The sequence below is a fragment of the Protobothrops mucrosquamatus genome, unplaced genomic scaffold, assembly GCF_001527695.2.
Source record: "Protobothrops mucrosquamatus isolate PMUCROS unplaced genomic scaffold, P.Mucros_1.0 scaffold155, whole genome shotgun sequence".
Taxonomy (NCBI): domain Eukaryota; kingdom Metazoa; phylum Chordata; class Lepidosauria; order Squamata; family Viperidae; genus Protobothrops; species Protobothrops mucrosquamatus.
The window spans coordinates 170,570-188,335 of NW_015386519.1; the positions used below are offsets into that span (position 1 = coordinate 170,570).

General features: G+C 37.5%; 1 protein-coding gene across 1 annotated transcript in view; it reads left to right on the plus strand.

The window, feature by feature from the left end:
• Positions 1-17,766, plus strand: part of SYDE2 (synapse defective Rho GTPase homolog 2) — a 46,017-nt gene that overhangs the window by 12,247 nt on the left and 16,004 nt on the right. The window contains exons 4-5 of the mRNA XM_029283626.1: positions 8,017-9,104; positions 11,731-11,857. Coding sequence (XP_029139459.1) covers positions 8,017-9,104; positions 11,731-11,857 — 1,215 coding nt within the window. The remainder of the gene's footprint in view (positions 1-8,016; positions 9,105-11,730; positions 11,858-17,766) is intronic.

Genomic DNA, 17,766 nt, shown 5'->3' on the forward strand with positions numbered 1-17,766 from the left:
ATGTATGTTATGTTAGAGATACATGTATGTCTCTCACTCTCTCTCTCCTTTATTGCAGTTTAATAAACCAGCTATAGAAAATTGTATTCAAATATCCAAAATTAAATTGATGCTATCAGAGAAAAGTGCATACAGGCAATAAAATTTTTAAATTGAAATGATCAAAAAGGGCTTGATCAGGCCTCTCTCTCTGTCTGTCTCTCTGTCACTCTCTGACTAGAATTCATGGTCTCCCAGTTCCTAGACCAATGCCTTAGCACTACAGCAAACTGGCTCCCTAAAGCAATAAATGCTGGTAACTATATTACTTTCTTCAAATTTAATCATCAGTAAAAGCCTATGTCCTATGGTTGAAGAGGAGCAATAAATATGTTTATAAGTACATGTAGTCCTTGGCTTATGACATCAATTGCAATTGCTGTTCCTAAGAAACATGATTGTAAAGCATGACATCATGTGACCCATACTGCTTAATGAAAGGAATTACTGCAATCCTGGTTGCCATTTTTAAGTGAGAACTGTACAGATCATTAAGCAATAACCTCATATGAGTGCTGACTTCCTGCTGGCTTCTTCATTGACTTTGCTTGTGGAAAGCCAGACAGGAACATTGGAATTGTTATCATGTAACCATCTGACCCTGTGACAGATGGAATTTCAAGGATCCGTCATAAGTTCCTCTCGTTCAGTGCCATTGTAACATTGATAGGCCACTGAACAAATGGTCGTAATTGAAGGCTCTTTGTAATGGTCTTTCTTACTGCTTACTGCTTTTCTGTAGATGAGATAGCATAAAAAATGATCTATCTGTTTTTTTTCATCCTATGCAGAAACTTACATACGTTGGGCATAACAGTTCTGCCTGTGTTATATGCCCAAAGTTGTTCTGATAAAGGAAAGTTGAAGCAAGGGGAAGAACTTTGAGCTATTACTAAAAAAATGCAGGACAATGAGCATTTATCTATACAGGCATCAGGAAACAACCCAAAGTCAGGGGCAATGGAAGAGTTACTATATTGGAATGATAACCAATGGAAAATATACTGAAATGGATTGAAGTTTTACAGACAAAACATCTGCAAGACAACAACCATCAAGGGCTCCACAGTTCAACCTATATATGAACTACATATATTCCCTTCTGTTGAATTGAATTAAGATCCCATTGTTCAATATAACCTTAACTTTGATTGTGTGATGAAAACTATTGCTTGCATTTTTTGCTTAGGCAAACTAATAATATAAAATTATGTGCTGTATTTGTTTTATCATCCAGTGCAACATACAGATAAACCAATCCCAGTTCTTATACAGTACGTTTGCATGTCTTTGTTGTTGGTAGAGAAGTGGGGAAAAATGCACTGTGGAGATGTTAAAAAAGATTAAATGCAGGTAGTCCTCATTTACTGACCATTCACAATTACAACACAAATGAAAACGCAACTTTAAAAATGACTCCTTTTTTGACTTTATGACTAATCTTCACATTTGCCACCTTTGCAAGTCTTTAAGCAAAGGAAAGCTGAAGTAAGATCATAAGCATATTTGTGCTTTTGTTTAGTGACCGCTTTGCTATTAACAGAGTTGTTGGTCCCAATTGCAGTTGCTAAATGAGGACTACCTGTATTGTAGAACAATGAATGCTTTCATCATGCTTTATCCACTTACTCTGTTCCAGTGTTTCTCAACTTTGGCAACATGGCTGGCTGGAGAATTCTAGGAGTTGAAGTCTACACATATTAAACTTGCCAATGTTGAGAAGCACTGCTCTATTCCACTTCCCCCATCTCTCTCTCACCCTATGCCCCATCCACAGCCAGTTATAATAATGACTAACAAAAACTGCAGTGGTAACATCATGATGCAAGCTCTGCCTTTTTTAAACTTACGTTGCAGCATTACACACAAGTCCCAAAGGGCATATGCTTTGTAACGTAACAATGCATGTTTCATCACTTGCTCTCTTTTACCACTTCTGCTGTGCTGGTGTCGATTCTGCACCACTAGCCTTACCTCCAAAGTTCTGGATACAAAAGTGACTTACTGACTCCTCTTTATAAAAAAAATAAGTAGCGTAGATTTTTCTTTCAATGCCATGACTTTGTTCGGATATCTAAATCTGGCCCCAGAACTGTTCCTCTTCAAGGATTACTAAAAACAGTCTTAAACTACGTGGCACAGAAATGTTTCCGGATTTGCATTCCCAGAATATGGCACGGTGCTTAAATTGCTACAGACTCCTAAATCCCTTAGAATTTATTGTTTTTATTTTCCCTAGTGCAGCAGTTTGTCATTCCTCTTGCCATTAAAAAACATTCTAGAGCAAAAGAGCAGCTTTTTCTTATCACAAAGTATAAGCACTGCCTGTCCTAGGTGGAAAAAAAACCCCTTTTTAGGCAATTGCAAGCTTCTCAAAATAACTTTGTCTTTTCATTGCAATTGCTATTTCCATCTTAACTATAGTGTTTAATGGTGAGGATTTTGGAGACAATGTTTATAGAACTATGGCTAGTTCCTTTCAGGCTTCCTTTAGAAAATTAGAGCAGGTACTATTTTAAGTTAAGGGAGAGACTGAAATGAACTAGAATCTGTATGGAATTTCCTGAAGTCTAGTAGTCTATATTGCTTGTAATTTTTATCATACTGTTTCCTTTTTTTGCACAAGAGTTGTGGTCCTTTTGAATTTTTAAGGCTTTCGAAGCAGGTATAGAAACATATAGCTTTAGCCTTCTGAAATAATGGGAAAACATTTTTGACCAATTACCTCAGGAGCTACTTGTTCGCTGTGAGGACTGCCAAAGCTCATAACTATTACATAAAAATGGATGATGATGATGATGATGATGATGATGATGATGATGATGATAATAATAATAATAATAATAATAATAATAATAATAATAATAATAATAATAATAATAATAAAAGTTGGAAGGGACCTTGGAGGTCATCTAGTCCAACCCCCTGCTTAGGCAGGAAACCCTATACCATTTCGGACAAATGGCTGTCCAGTCTCTTCTTAAAAACTTCCAGTGTTGGAACATTCATCGCTTCTGGAGGCAGGTTGTTCCACTGGTTAATTGTTCTAACTGTCAGGAAGTTTCTCCTTAGTTCTAGGTTGCTTCTCTCCTTGATTAGTTTCCATCCATTGCTTCTTGTCCTGTCTTCTGGCGCCTTGGAAAATAGCTTGACTCCCTCTTCTTTGTGGCAGCCCCTGAGATATTGGAACACTGCTATCATGTCCCCCCCCTTGTCCTTCTCTTCGTTAAACTAGACATACCCAATTCCATCAACCGTTCCTTATATGTTTTAGCCTCCAGTCCCCTAATCATCTTTGTTGCTTTTCTCTGTACTCTTTCTAGAGTCTCAACATCTTTTTTACATTGTGGTGACCAAAACTGGATGCAGTATTCCAAGTGTGGTCTTACCAAGGCATTGTAAAGTGGTAAAGTGGTAGTGTTCACATATGATTCAGGTGATTGGAGGTAAAGGCTTCTGATGGAACTGCTTATAGGAAAAGCAAAAAAGCCCTTTCTCGAAGCATCTTTCCAGTTACCTCTTGAAATTAGGACTGTGCAGTATTTTGGATCATGGTAAAAGGTTGTATAGTACTTTGTGTGGGAGGCATGACACCTGTCTGGAAATTGTTAGCAGAGGTGTCTTTGCCTGGAATTGTATGTCTGTCCTCTGCAACAACAGCACAATTCTATAATGAGGATTTTATAAAATTCTTACATGTGCATACACACATACACAGGCAAAAGAGCTGTGTACTGCTTTAGAAATAATTTGGAGAGGTGCTTCAGGTGCTTGCACAACTGCTTTGTGCAGCTGCCAGACATTTCAGGGAAAAATGTGGCTGCTTAAAGAGTTGTAGTCCAGTGTTACATTTGTCTTTTTGGAACAGATTCTGAAGCATTGCAGATAGACAGATAATTAGACAGACAGGCAGGTAGATTATGGATATCACTTATATAGATTTCTGATTTAGGATCAATACATTGGACAATTGGGAGTTGCGTGGTAATAAAGTTATAGTTATATGACTTTTCATAATTTTCTTTTTCCAGAGAAATTTCAACAGTGAGATGGTGGAGTATAAATTTAATAAATAAATATCTGCTAATACAAACCTTATATTACAAAATATTACAAAAAGGAGTACTATGAATATTGAACCATTTCATAAGTCTACATTGCATAATTAATGTAAACAGAATTATCAGTGTTAATCATAAACACTTTTGGCTTTCAGAAACTCTGGTGGATTTAAATCCTTCAAAAAAAAATAGGGCTTTTATTGAATAAGTGAAATCATAAGTTTGTACAGAAGTTTATACCCATTGCATAATTTTTAATATACTGTGTTCAAAACTGTTTATGCTGAAAGGAGATTTTCTGATTTGATCAACCATATGACCTAATGGAGAAAACACCCATTTTCCTTTTAGTAGGATTTAAAAATAATTTGTAAAAATGGAACACAGAGTTAGAAATACCAACTGCTGACAGCCTATAGTGACAATATCACTTACAATTATCGGTTGGTAAAATAGTTCTAGTGCAGGGGTAGGCAACCTTGGCTCTTTTATGACTCGTGGACTTCAACTCCCAGAATGCTGGCTCAGGAATTCTGGGAGTTGAAGTCCACGAGTCATAAAAGAGCCAAGGTTGCCTACCCCTGTTCTAGTGGATTTCAAAAAGTTGTCTGTGCCCTCTCTGTGTATGTAATATGTGGTTGCTATAATGGCAAGAAAGGTTCCAGTGTCCTTTTGACATTATTTACCATTCCAACAATTAAGGAATAGGAATTCTTTATAATTCTTCATGAAGCCACCGGAAGTTTGAGATAAAATGTCAGGAATGTTAGATTGACTTCTCAGTTTTTTATATTTTGGCTTGTTTTTCTAAGCCTTTGCCAGAGGCTTCTGACAGAGAAAGATTAATGTGAATTAATTAAAACTTTGCCCTGATTACTATGGAATGCCTCAGTGCAACCCACTAGTGAGACTGTGTGGTGATTTGCAGTACAAGAGAGGCCTTTGTCCAGTTTTATCAAATACCACATTTTTATGAGCTGTTGCCAAAAAAGCACAGCGGGTGTGCTAGAAATAGTCTATTCCATGTAAGGAAATAGCCTCAATACAAGTAAAGCAACTGAGCGAAACAAGAACTTTCACTGAGGCTCTGGAAACATACTTTGTGCAGTATAAACTTCATCATTTTTTAAAAAACAAGGCCTAATTGTCAATTTCCAGCAAGAAAGAGAGTTATTTAGTTCCTGTTTAAAGAAAATAACAGGGGCTTTGTAGAACGTGGATTGGTGTTATTTATTTGAGCCTCAGTTTCTAATTGGGTGGGCTGCAGAAAAAAATGGAATGATTTGTGTGATGATGTAGAAACACAGTGCCTACTTGGTCACTAAGCAACAGGGCTTCAATCAGCAGCATCCTAAAATTGTTTATTTGTTTATTTAATACTTATGTTGCCCAGCTCTCTTATAAGGTGACCCCAGACCATAATATACTGTAGGTATCTGAGTAGTGATAGGGGGATTTGATGATGTTTTTATAAGCACTTGCTTAGTTTTTGCTTGGTTATTTTTCCTTTGAATGTCTGAGCTAGGCAGTCAAACCTGGTTGCTTGTTTGGATGGGAAAACAAAATTAAATTAAGGGTCAGATGCACATTTGCTTTACTTTTTAGTGAGTAAATGTGCTCTCTGTAGTATTTATGGTACAAATGAGCAAATGATGGTCTGGAGGCCCATTCTGGTCCCTTTGATGATTTTGATTAGGCTAAGTTCTGTGCTTTCCAGATGTTATTTCTTGTCCCTTTGAGTATATTTTAGAATGCTAGAGGAAAAAAATAAAGAATAAATTATTTTTATTGTCTCCCAGTCCTATAAGAAAAATGGCATTGTATTTTGTGGCGTAAGGTAAAATGTGTCCATAAAGCTTTCCAAAATCCCTTTATTTTTGAAATACATACAGAAAAATACCAACTTGACAAACCGCATGGCTGAAAGTCAGCATTTTTTCCACCTTCATATTCTGGCAGTTTGATCTAGTGATGTCCTGTTGTCTCACAAGGGATACTAGAGGGTAGGCCCCTACACCCAATTATATTGAATTACAGTTGACAGTCTGTACTGAACATCTGCTTTTAATCCTTAGGTATATGAAATTGCTGAATTTAGAACACAGTAGAGTTATTGAATATTTAAATATTCTAGAAATAGAATATTTCTATTACGTCTATAATAGAATTAGACCAGGGGTTCCCAAGCAGGGGTGCTCACACCCCCTGGGGGTGCGAGACGATATTCCAGGGGGTGCGAAAACTTGGGTTTTCAAAATTATAGTGTATATGCATAATTTGTTGCCGTTATTTCGAACTTTTGTAAGAGGGTGCGAGAATATATCAGAAGCATTCTAGGGGTGCGGGGTATAGAAAAGGTTGGGAACCACTGAATTAGACGTAGACTTATTGGTCAGTAAACATAGTTATGGTGTGAAGATGTTTAGGAAAGCCTTCCACTCCCATGAGGTAAAAGCCATGAACAAAAGTTTATGGAGGCTCATCTTTCACTATGAAAAACTATGTGGTGTATAAATTGCTACTATTGGATGCTGTATTCCAGTTTTATATTTTTATTTATTTCCTCCTATTAAACTGTTTTTTACAAAATACTTTGAATAAGCAAATAACTAATTATGAATCTAATGTTGATTAACTTATTACATTGGTTGTTTATGATAGTCAGATTTCTTTGACAAATGTAATAAACATTGTTTAAGAAAGGATTTATTAGTGGATTCAAAGAGATACGTCATGTTGGAACTTTGTGGAGAATTGGTTCCTAATATATCATACGTTCACTCTGCCATAATGAGAAGAGGCATACCTGTTTGTTTGCAAAGAAAAAAACCATAAAAAAAGCAAATTACTGTGAAATAGCAGTACCTTTGAACCATCTTTGAAATCCATAGGAGCCCTAAAGCAAAGTAGTTCCATTTCTCCCCCCCCAAAAAAACTTTTTCAGAACTTGAGACCGTAGACAAAACATAGAATTTTATTTTCAGAAGAGTTGCTGAAACAAAACAGCTGCATTCAGCTTCTCCTTTGAAAGACATCGATTTTAAAATATGCAAGACAACAAAACAAGCAGAATGGTCCATTAGCAGAGGGATGGGTCAGTGATTCCTTGGTAGCATCTGTCTCCTTTGTGTCTTTTAAGGAAAGGGGGACACATGTTCTTGGTTGTTCTGGCACACAGGAAGGGGTATTTATGGGAATAATGTAGACCAGTGGTCCCCAACCCCTGGACTACAGCCCATTACAGGGCCTTGAGCCCTTCGGAACTGGATTGCAGGCCACAGAGATAATGGGCAAGTGCAAATGGAGCTGTTCATGCATGCCTGCTGCTTCTCGCGCGGAACCAGTGATGGCGAACCTTTTAGAGACCGAGTGCCCAAACTGCAACCCAAAACCCACTTATGCATCATCGGGTGCCGGGTGGGCGTGGCCCATTGGCTGGGTGTGGCCCATTGGCTGGGCGTGGCTGCGGTGGTAACAGCAGACTGGGTGGGACTAAAAAGTTCAATCAATCAATTCCAAGTTTTTTTACAAGTTTTTTTTCCCCCCGCGAGAAGTTGAAATTGACTAATTGATTGAACTTTTTTTTTTTTTTTTGCACAAGGCAGCGGAGGCCTAAAGCGAAAAGGTTTTATAAAACCCAGCTGAAGGCCTAGGACTGGGGCGATGGCGCGCGTGCCCACAGAGAGGGCTCTGAGTGCCGCCTCTGGCACCCGTGCCATAGGTTCGCCACCACTGCGCGGAACCATCCCCTCTCTTCCTCCCCCCCCCAGTCCGCAAATCCAGGAAGGTTGGGGAACTCTGATGTAGGTGATGCTCAGCATCTTTCTAAATAGACTTTTTCAGATCACAACAAAGAAGTAGTTTTTTATTTACAAGTATTCTTTTTTTATCTTTTCTTTCTTTTCTTTTTTCGAAGGTCCTGGAATCACGTCTGCAAACAAGGCGGAGACAGGAACTGCAGAATATTCTCCTCCAAGCCCAAGCCCATTGAAAAAAGGTGGCTCAATAAACTGGCCTTTCCCTGATAAAATAAAATCCCCAAGAACCGTCAGGAAACTTTCCATGAAGATGAAAAAATTGCCTGAACTCAGCAGGAAGCTCAGTGTCAAAGTAAATTCAAGCCATAATAGCTCGGACAATTCTTTGTTGCTTAAAAATAATTGCCAGGAAGTAAGCCATGCACCGTTAGCTTCTTCTGGAAATGTAACAGCAGCTGCTAGCAGGAATGTCATAAGCCGGTATCATCTTGATAGCAGTGTATCCTCTCAACACAGCTATAAAAAGAAAAACAGGGGGACTTCCAAATCCTCCAGCAAAGGGGGCTACCTCAGTGATGGAGACTCTCCTGAGCTTATAGCAAAATCAGGGAAATATGCAGCTGAAAGGAAAGGAAAGGAAGTATTTGCAGGTAACATGGGTAATAAATCAGAAATAGACATTGATGCTTTTCGACACTACACTTTTGCTGACCAACCCAAATGTTCCCAGTACATATCTGGACTCATGAGCATTCATTTCTATGGTGCAGAGGATCTGAAACCACCAAGGATGGACTCAAAAGATGTCTTCTGTGCAATTCAGGTAGATTCAGTAAATAAAGCAAGGACCGCTTTGCTGACTTGCAGAACAACATTTTTGGACATGGATCACACTTTCAACATAGAGATAGAAAATGCTCAGCATTTAAAATTAGTGGTTTTTAGCTGGGAGCCCATGCCAAGGAAAAACCGGGTTTGCTGCCATGGTACGGTAGTTCTTCCTGCTCTTTTTCGTGTGACGAAGACTCATCAGTTGGCAGTAAAACTGGAGCCCAGAGGTCTTATCTATGTCAAGCTAACTCTTCTGGAACAGTGGGAGAATTCTTTTGGTGGAACAAATGGAGAACGAGAACCGATACTCTTTGGAATTGATGCTCGGAAAGTTGTTGAGAAGGAAAATGAAGGTTTGATGGTTCCTCTCTTGATGAAAAAGTGCATTACGGAGATTGAAAAAAGAGGTTGCCAGGTAAAGAAGTAAAGTTTTGCTCTGTCAATATTTCATTGTCATTGCACTATATACATTGTCGTTTAAATCCAAAGAATACAACATCCTATAGCCCTTCATCTTCTTCATTTGGATAGCTGGCCATTATTATGGTCTTCTTAACATTAGGGTACAAGATGAGATGAATAAAAAGAATCATCTGTTGAGAAGCCTACAATACTTTTGTGTTTGTCAAATTTTAGCTGACTGGCCTTTAGGATTTTCAGACCTCTAGTGTAATGGTGGCATTTGTATTTATAAAGGCAGAAAAATCTCAAACAGGATGTAGGATTCAGAAATTGCAATTAAACAAAACTGAGGGTAGAGGGTTTTTCTTGTAGGGTAACTTTATATGTTGCTTCTGTGGGAATTGTAGACACTGCCCTACAGTATTGCTAGTATCACAGGACTGGTGCATCATTCAGTCATAATAGGATTATTTACCTTCAGTTCAGGCAACCTATATCTGATTTTTTCCCCATCTCAAAAGCTTAGAAATTATGAAGCCCGTTAAAATGATTTCTTCCTGCCTTCCTGAAATTTGTGGGAAGCCAAATTATTTTAAAAAGTTGTCTAACATGACTATAGCAAATGTTTGGCATGAGCTGTAAGGAATTTATTTTTCAGTATAACAGGTAGCCTATCAGCCACCATGCCTTTAAAATCCACAGTGTGGATGTTTGACAGGGTTAAGAAGATGGTCCAGAGCAGCCTTAGACATAAAGATACATGTAGAATATGTACATGCGGGTTAAAAACATAAGTGGGTAACAAGAGTCCAGGAACACCCACAAATTCACCCCAGTATTCAGTAAATGGGTGTCACTGGAAATCTTTACTCATTGAGAGCAAGATTTCCTATTATGGGAAAGCTAAATGCCTTGTGTTTAAGCCTTTAGATCTCAGGTTATAAATGCAGCCATGTGCTTTACATTGTCCCTTAGCCCACAAGAATGTAGTGATTTTAAAGACCATTAATCTAGAAATTTCCAAAAGGGGATTGAAAAAATAAGAAAAGTCTAGCAAATATATTGTGGTTGAAGTTTTTGTGGTCTAGGTTCTAGGGAAAAATGTAATAAATGAGTTAATATTTAAAGTACTATAATACTCTTTGGTATTTAATGTTGATGACTAAAGCTTTTTTATACTGCTTTAGTTTATATTATAAAACAATTGTTTATCCAACTTCTCCATTTGTTAGAGAAAATGTAATCCTGAATTTCAAGTAGCATGTAAACATTTAGCTCTGGTTTGGACTCTATAACTGTAACAGGATGTATTTAGATGAGAAATATTTTCTCATCTAATATTATATTCAGTATCTCACTCTCTTACATTGCATCGTACAGTAACAATGCTTCATCCTACAACTGAAATAACATTCATTTGTAATAATGATGCATCTAAAAGAGTGAGTGTTACACATAGTTTCTACATGAGGTGCCGCGGTTATTAAACTTGTATTCCACCTTCCATTAAAAATGCTAAGACAATACATCTTTCTTGCTGTAACTTATTTTCCCTTTTATGTTACCTTTAATGGAATTGCCTTTTGAAAAAACTCTTAGAGATTAATTATACTTTTCTAGGAAAGAAGCAATCTTTCACGGTATGATTTAGATTTTTGTTTGGTTTGGTTTTGTGCTGAAACTATGTTGGTCCATTCCTTGAGGCATATATACCGTATTCCTAATTAGAAGGGTTCCTAATCTGAAGAGCCTTTTAAATAAGTTTTACTGCTAGCAAATTGCCTGCATACGATTTCTTGAGAGTTACATGATATTTGGCTATGCTGTGCAGAAAAAAAAATGCTTCTCTAAAAATAGACACAATTTCTTTGTCCAAGCTGCCATAAATGCATATAATTAATTTATTATAAAAAAGACAATGATAACAGTGGTTTTTTCCCCCATTTTCTCCCCATAACAATAATAACCATGCCAGGTGTGCTGCATCAAGGGATAAAGACTGGGTTTGCATATTATGGTAACCAATGGTTTATTTAACCTTATTTAATTAGATATTTATATCTGGTTTTCCATAGCACTCTCATCTATAAATATTACTTTACAGCTCACACTCAGTGCAGACAACCCTGTAAGAATAGGGAAAGGGCCACCCTCATTTCAGGATGCAAACTTCTGTATTTCAGAATGAATGGCTATCCCTGAGAAAACTCCTCCAGCATCCTGTTCCTTGACCACTTGAGGAAGAATTCTAATAGAGTAGGCAGGTAAAGTCTACTAGGTTAGACAGTGCTGAAGTTAAGGTGGACTTAAGCCATCAAGTTGATCATTAGGACTGAACGTAAAGTCACTCTGTAAGCGTACAAGCGTCTCCCCTGTCCTATTATACCACTGCATTCATTACAATTAAAATAGCTCTTTCCTCTCTTTTGCTTAGTGCAGTCAGTATACTTAATACAACATGGATAATCTTGCCTTTTTTCTGATAGGCTTTATTTCATACAGGGTTCCCTTCTAGTCCTCTTAGGGTCTTTCATGGACATCTTGGTACCTTGAGCCTATTTAAAATTGTATTTCTGTCGGATATTTGATTTGTTAAACTAAATGAGGTTGCTCTGGTAAGATTTATATTTTATTTCTAGGTTGTAGGGCTGTACCGTTTATGTGGGTCGGCAGCTGTGAAGAAAGAACTCCGAGAGGCATTTGAGAAGGATAGCAAAGCAGTTACTCTGTGTGAAACTCAGTACCCAGATATAAATGTGATAACAGGTAACAAATTTGCTTTTTTTATAGAAGGATAAATAAATGCTCAGAACTTCTTTTACATCTGGCAATAAGGATGGAATTTAATTAACATATCAGCTACACACGCACACTGAAAATGATACATGTTCATATTATCTACTGTCTTATAAATCAGAAGGGGAAAATGTAAATAATCATATTCCATATTATGCCCCAAATAGCTTCCCTGCCTTTTGTCATAGGTTTGCACAAGTCTTTCTTAAATATTTATTGTACTTGAGTCTGTGCAGTTGTACATTTGTTCCAAAAAAGTGTACATTCTTGGTTTCTTATGCAAGAAAGTTAATTATTTCTTTCATTTGAAATGTTTGGACTGTGAATAGCATTGCTTGTGCACCTCAAAAATATTCAAGAGATGTTAGAGCATTCACAGGTATGCAGAGATTCAAAAGGCTTTGGTGGTAGAAACATCTCAATAGGATTTTGCCTCCAAAAAGTAAGGACCAAGTTTGCACAGTACAAATCAATAGTGTGTATTTTTGCAGGCAAGAAATAAGTGGAGGATCTGCACCATTTTGTTACATTCTAAAGCAGGGGTGTCAAACTGCGGGTTGGATGCATCATAGCGAAACCGCGCCCACCCCATTGCCAGCAATGGCAAAAAAGCCGTGATACGTTGCTACATGTCACATGACGTTGTGAGTTTGACACCCCTGTTCTAAAGTATCATCTCCAGTATAAATGGTTAGAAATATCATTCTTGGGATACCATCTTGAATCATCTGCTAAATTTTCTCAGTGTTTTTACATTGTCGCACAGTTGAATAAAATGTTCACAACTTCCTTTTTAAGTAAAATTTCTGTTTTGCTCTTCTTGGAGGACGTGAAGGTCTCCAGAGTGGAATTTCCTGTGGGGATGGACAGTTTCAAGCAACATTGTTTGAATTACAGCTATTTTGGAATTAGAAAGTCTCTTGTCATCTTGCCTCTTTTCTTTTGAGCAGTCGCAGCTGCTTTTATTTATATGCACGGACTCTGAATTATAGTGTTCCCCATAAAGAGTTTTGCTGTCTTAGAACAAGCATCCATCCTTAGAACTAGTATCCTGTTTTCATCGGAGACCAGCCAATTGTTGTGGGAAGTCTACACACAGCACTTCTGAGGAACAGACCACACTTCTTGCATGTCCTTAGCCTCTGTTATTCACCTCTGAACATGTCAGAGTTACATAACAAAGTTGTTAGACATGTCGATAACAACTTTTGATATATAAGCCTTTAAAGAAAAAGCCTTGTAATCTAATGGTTGTATTATAATCTGTGAGGTTATATGCAATTATTTTTGTGCTTTAAAACTACAACATTAAAACCCTTGGCCCAATCCAGTGATATCAAAAAGTCCCTGCAGTCCTCAGAAGTCAATAGTCAATGCAGACGGTCTCCTCTCCCTAGAGCAAAATAGAATTTTATAGTTAAGAATGGTAAAAATAGCACATATTTTCTGCCTGCCACATATATTCAAGTGCTTGAATGTTTAATATGACACTACTGAATTGTTAATCTTGTCTTGTAAATCTTCAAAGCCCTTACTTATGATTTATTTGGGGCATGTAGCAATGCAGGGATAGTTTTATGTCTTATAGTAGCAAGAATAGAAACTGGAATCAGCTGCTGAGTTTCATATCCTAAAAATCCCAGCTTTCAAGTTTAAAAAGATACCTCTCAGTCATCATTAATCTTAGTTTATCAAACAGCACCTGTTGAAAGTTCAGTAACTGGAAGGAGTTGATTTGATTATTTATTTCTCATAGCAAGTGAAGTTCTGCTCTTTGGTGAGAATGCCAAGCAATCAGACTTTTCTCAACTTCAAGGCTGCAGAGATTTTCCCCCCCCCACAGTTCCCATCATTCCTTACTATCAGACCTGAAAAAAAGGATATTGATTGTTCAGCAGCTGCTTGGATAATGTAGAAGGGTACTTCTGCCTTAGGGGGCAAACTTGATAAATTCCTCATCCAACTTATTCTGCTTTGGATCATTAGAAATGAAATTTATTTGAGTTCTGTGGTGGGTAGCAGAACTGTTGCTGCTATTGCTCGTATGGGGCTCTCTCTCTGTTTCCAGTCAGAAAAGCTCATTACAGCTATTAGCTTGATTGAAATCCCTCAACTCCCAGCTGTTCAACTGACAAAAAAAACTCAACTTCCTTTGTCTACTCATGAGGAGCAGCTGTCCTGAGTTTTAGTGGGTGATCTCACAATCTCTCCCTTATCTGGATAGACCGAGCCAGCCAGAATTCACCTCTGGCTGTCAGTCTCCACCGCAATGCCATCCCTGCTTTTCGGGGATGTCTAGTTTATTATGAATCCTCAACAGGGAGAAGATTGCAGGTGACATCAAATTATGAACCCTGTTCTTAGAATATGGACGAGTAAAAGGGTAGAAAATATCTCTGCTGGTCTAATTAAAATGAGCACTGCTGTGGAATGGATTTACATTTGTAAAGATTAGACTGGAGCATAGTAATATATATATTACTAATAAATATATATTACTAATAAAGTAGTAAGCATTGTTCTTGATACTAGTGATTTGCCAATCTTCAGAATTCCTCTTCAGTGAAAAACCACTTTGCATTTTCCTCAGGAAATGCACATTTAATTATTAAACCTTGACTCAGAAATGTTTCTGTGGCTGGCACTGGCTTACAGTGAAATGCACATGTCATTCAGAATATTGTGCCTTAGCAAATTTAGCAGCTGGCTGATTTCTGATATTTCTGCCTCATGTCTGTTTCCAGCCATGTGAACTCTCTTGTAGTAAAGCACACCACATAGTTGACAGTTCAGTGGGTTAGAAAAATGAGAAATTAATGAGGTGGACTGGAGAAGTATGCATTTTCTCTGGTTACTGCCTATATTCTGTGCCAGCGATGATTGGAACAAGAAAAATAAAGCTGTCAGGAGATGCTAGTCCATAAAAATAACTGCCTTCTCTTAAAAGTCTCTAAAAGGAGAGAGTGTAGGGTCAGAGGGCTGATAATTTCTTTGGAGAAGAATGAAGCAAGAGAAAGTGTTTTGAAAAGGAAAGACCAGGTGACTTGATTGCAGAGCTCAGTGTGAATCCTTTGAAAAAACATTCCAAAAGTGCCTTCCTGTTGATGAGCACTTTTAAAAAGGCATAGCAGACTCCTTTCCCCCTACTTAGGTATTTTGTGCTGTCTGTAGAGCAGTTTTGTTTTTTTTGCTAGAAAGATAGTAAAAATCTTTCGTGATTAGTTCCCCTACTCCTAAACTTCAATATATCCCGGCCCAGAAGTGTTATTTACAAGCATTTGACCCTGCTGTTGATTTAAGCCTTTCCTAAACTGGGATTATCTAAAGCAGAGATGTCCAACCTTGGCAACTTTAAGACTCGTAGACTTCAACTTCCACAATTTCCCAGCCATCATTCTGGGAGTTCAAGTCCACAGGTCTTAAAAGTTGCCAAGGTTTGGACATCTCTGATCTAAATTATAGTATGTCTGGAGATTATAGGAAGGTTAGTTGAAGCTACCTGCACAGCATCAGGTTGAGGAAAGTTTGGTTTAGATTGCTAATTTGTGGACAACCTTTACTTGAAACATTTAGACAAAAAACAGCCCTTTAACCTGGAAGATTCTGAGGGTGGCACTGAAATTGTGTAGTCCCAGAAACTTTCTGAATTCCCCTCTATGAAGAGTAGAAATGGAGGCCCTTATTTTACTCTTAAAAATTCTGTTCTCTTAACAAAGTCTTCAATTAACACAGTTCACATTACAGTTGGGTCATAGGGTAAGATCTGTGGTAGGCACACTGAGACTTGCAACAAGTTTTGCTTTGTTAAGAAAAATTCAGCAGTGGTATTTCTGTCATGGTTTGGGGATTAACAAGGCCTTTATTTGGCAGATACTTAAATTGGTATCTCAGCTTCCTACTTTCAGCTCTTTGTTTTCATTGTGCATTAAACAGTACTATTAATTAAGGCACAGCTTATGTTCAGCGGCATGCACGAACAAAATAGGGAGCAAAGCAATTAATATCTGAGTTTAGATTTTAATAGTTTGGGGAAATGATGTATCTGTTTTTGGGCCTTGATATTTTATAGCCCAAAATGTAGCGTGGGGATTGGAGAGATTCCTGAAATAAACAGGATGTTGTGGTTTCAGCTGCACAAGCGAAGAGATTGTGTAGTTTTTCCTAAGATAGTGGTGGGCAATGTTGGAAAGGGTGAAGAGGTGCAAATAAGCTTTTCAGCCTTTTAAGTAAGCATAGGATGCCATCTAGTCATAGGGAAGAAGCAATCAATTAATTCAATTTATTTTTATCAAAATCAGATTATATATTTTTTAAAAAGTTAAAGGGAGACTTAACAATGTAAAAAGTAGCCTGAGCAGACCTCAGAGACCACATTGCTCATAGGACCTGAAGGCATTTACCTAGTGATGTTATCATATCTTTCAAAACATCTGTGTAATAAAAGTGTTATTGTCTGATTAAAATAAAGTAAAATAACTTCTGCATTGTGATAGCGAAGAAGAAGTGAGACTGCTTCCACTGTCAGAATAAAAGGAAAGGTTGGATTCAGTATTATTATTATTCCTATTCTAACTCTGATTTTTTTGAATTAAAAGGCTGTGATTGAATTCAGTTTTGAATTCTCCCCTAATTCAATCATTTTTTCAAAAAAAAAAAAAAAGAATAGACAAAGAGACAGACCATTTTTAAAAATCTAGCTTGGTATTTTTGTTTCCACCAAGAACTATTTTGTAATGTTAAGAGAACAATCAAACTAATATGGTAAATTTTTCACTTGATAAGATTTATTCTGCAGTGTTTAGCCTTTGGAGGAGGGAGTTAGTTGTGGTGTATGTATGTGTTTACTCAATTTGTACAGCTGCCTATCTCAAATATGTAACTCAGGTGGCTAGCAGTGTTTAAAAACAACACATAATAAATCAATATATAACAAGCTGCAACTGAGATAAAAAAACAATCAACCATAATTAATATAACCATGATATGAGTTCAGCTATACCTCCTTTTATTTTCAGCTACTTTGTTGTTTTACTTTTTAGGAACTCTGCTGCTTGGGCTTGAATGTCTTAGTCGTGTAACATCTATTTATTTATCCAATTTATATAGCCATCCATTTTATAAACGTGACTTTGGGCAGTGTACAACAGAAATAAAACAAATACTTAAAACAATTATCATAAATATAAGCCCATCTTCAGCTAAGGGTTACACATGGCATTTGAGTCTCCTCCTCCAAAGAAAACTTAATTTAATGGACATTAGATTAAGTAAATCCAGTACACATCACCACTGTCCCATATAGTTAATAATTTCAAACTTCTGTTTAATTAAAATTTGTAATTAGCTGCAACTGCTGGAAATGATGCCCATGATCTGAGAGGGACTGCGTCTGTTTCAGGAATTGTGGGTTCTGCATTACAATGGCCTGCACAATTTGTAGAGAAGACAGAGCCAGGCTGGTAAATTAAAAATAAATGTGGGCCGCAAAGGAGTAGCTGGGGCACTGATCAGCTGTTTGGCATCTAGCAGAGCACCGGAGCTGGCAATGTTGGTGAGTGTAAGGCAGGGGTCTTCAAACTTGGTCATTTTATAACTTGTGGACTGAGGAATTCTGGGAGTTGAAGTCCACAAGTCATAAAAGGGCCAAGTTTGAAGACCCCTGGTGTAAGGGAACAATCAAAATAGCAGTGGCAGATCTTTACTGGGGCAGTGGTATTTGGCAGCAGTATATGTGTTGAGTTTTTTAAAAAATGCCACTGACCTGCATATGGCTGGAACTAGAGTGGATGGCGTATGTGTGAAGGAAGGGGATTTAAGACATTGCAACATCTTTGTTAGCAGCTTTGTCTTGAATATCCAGTTCTGAAATTTGGTTTTGA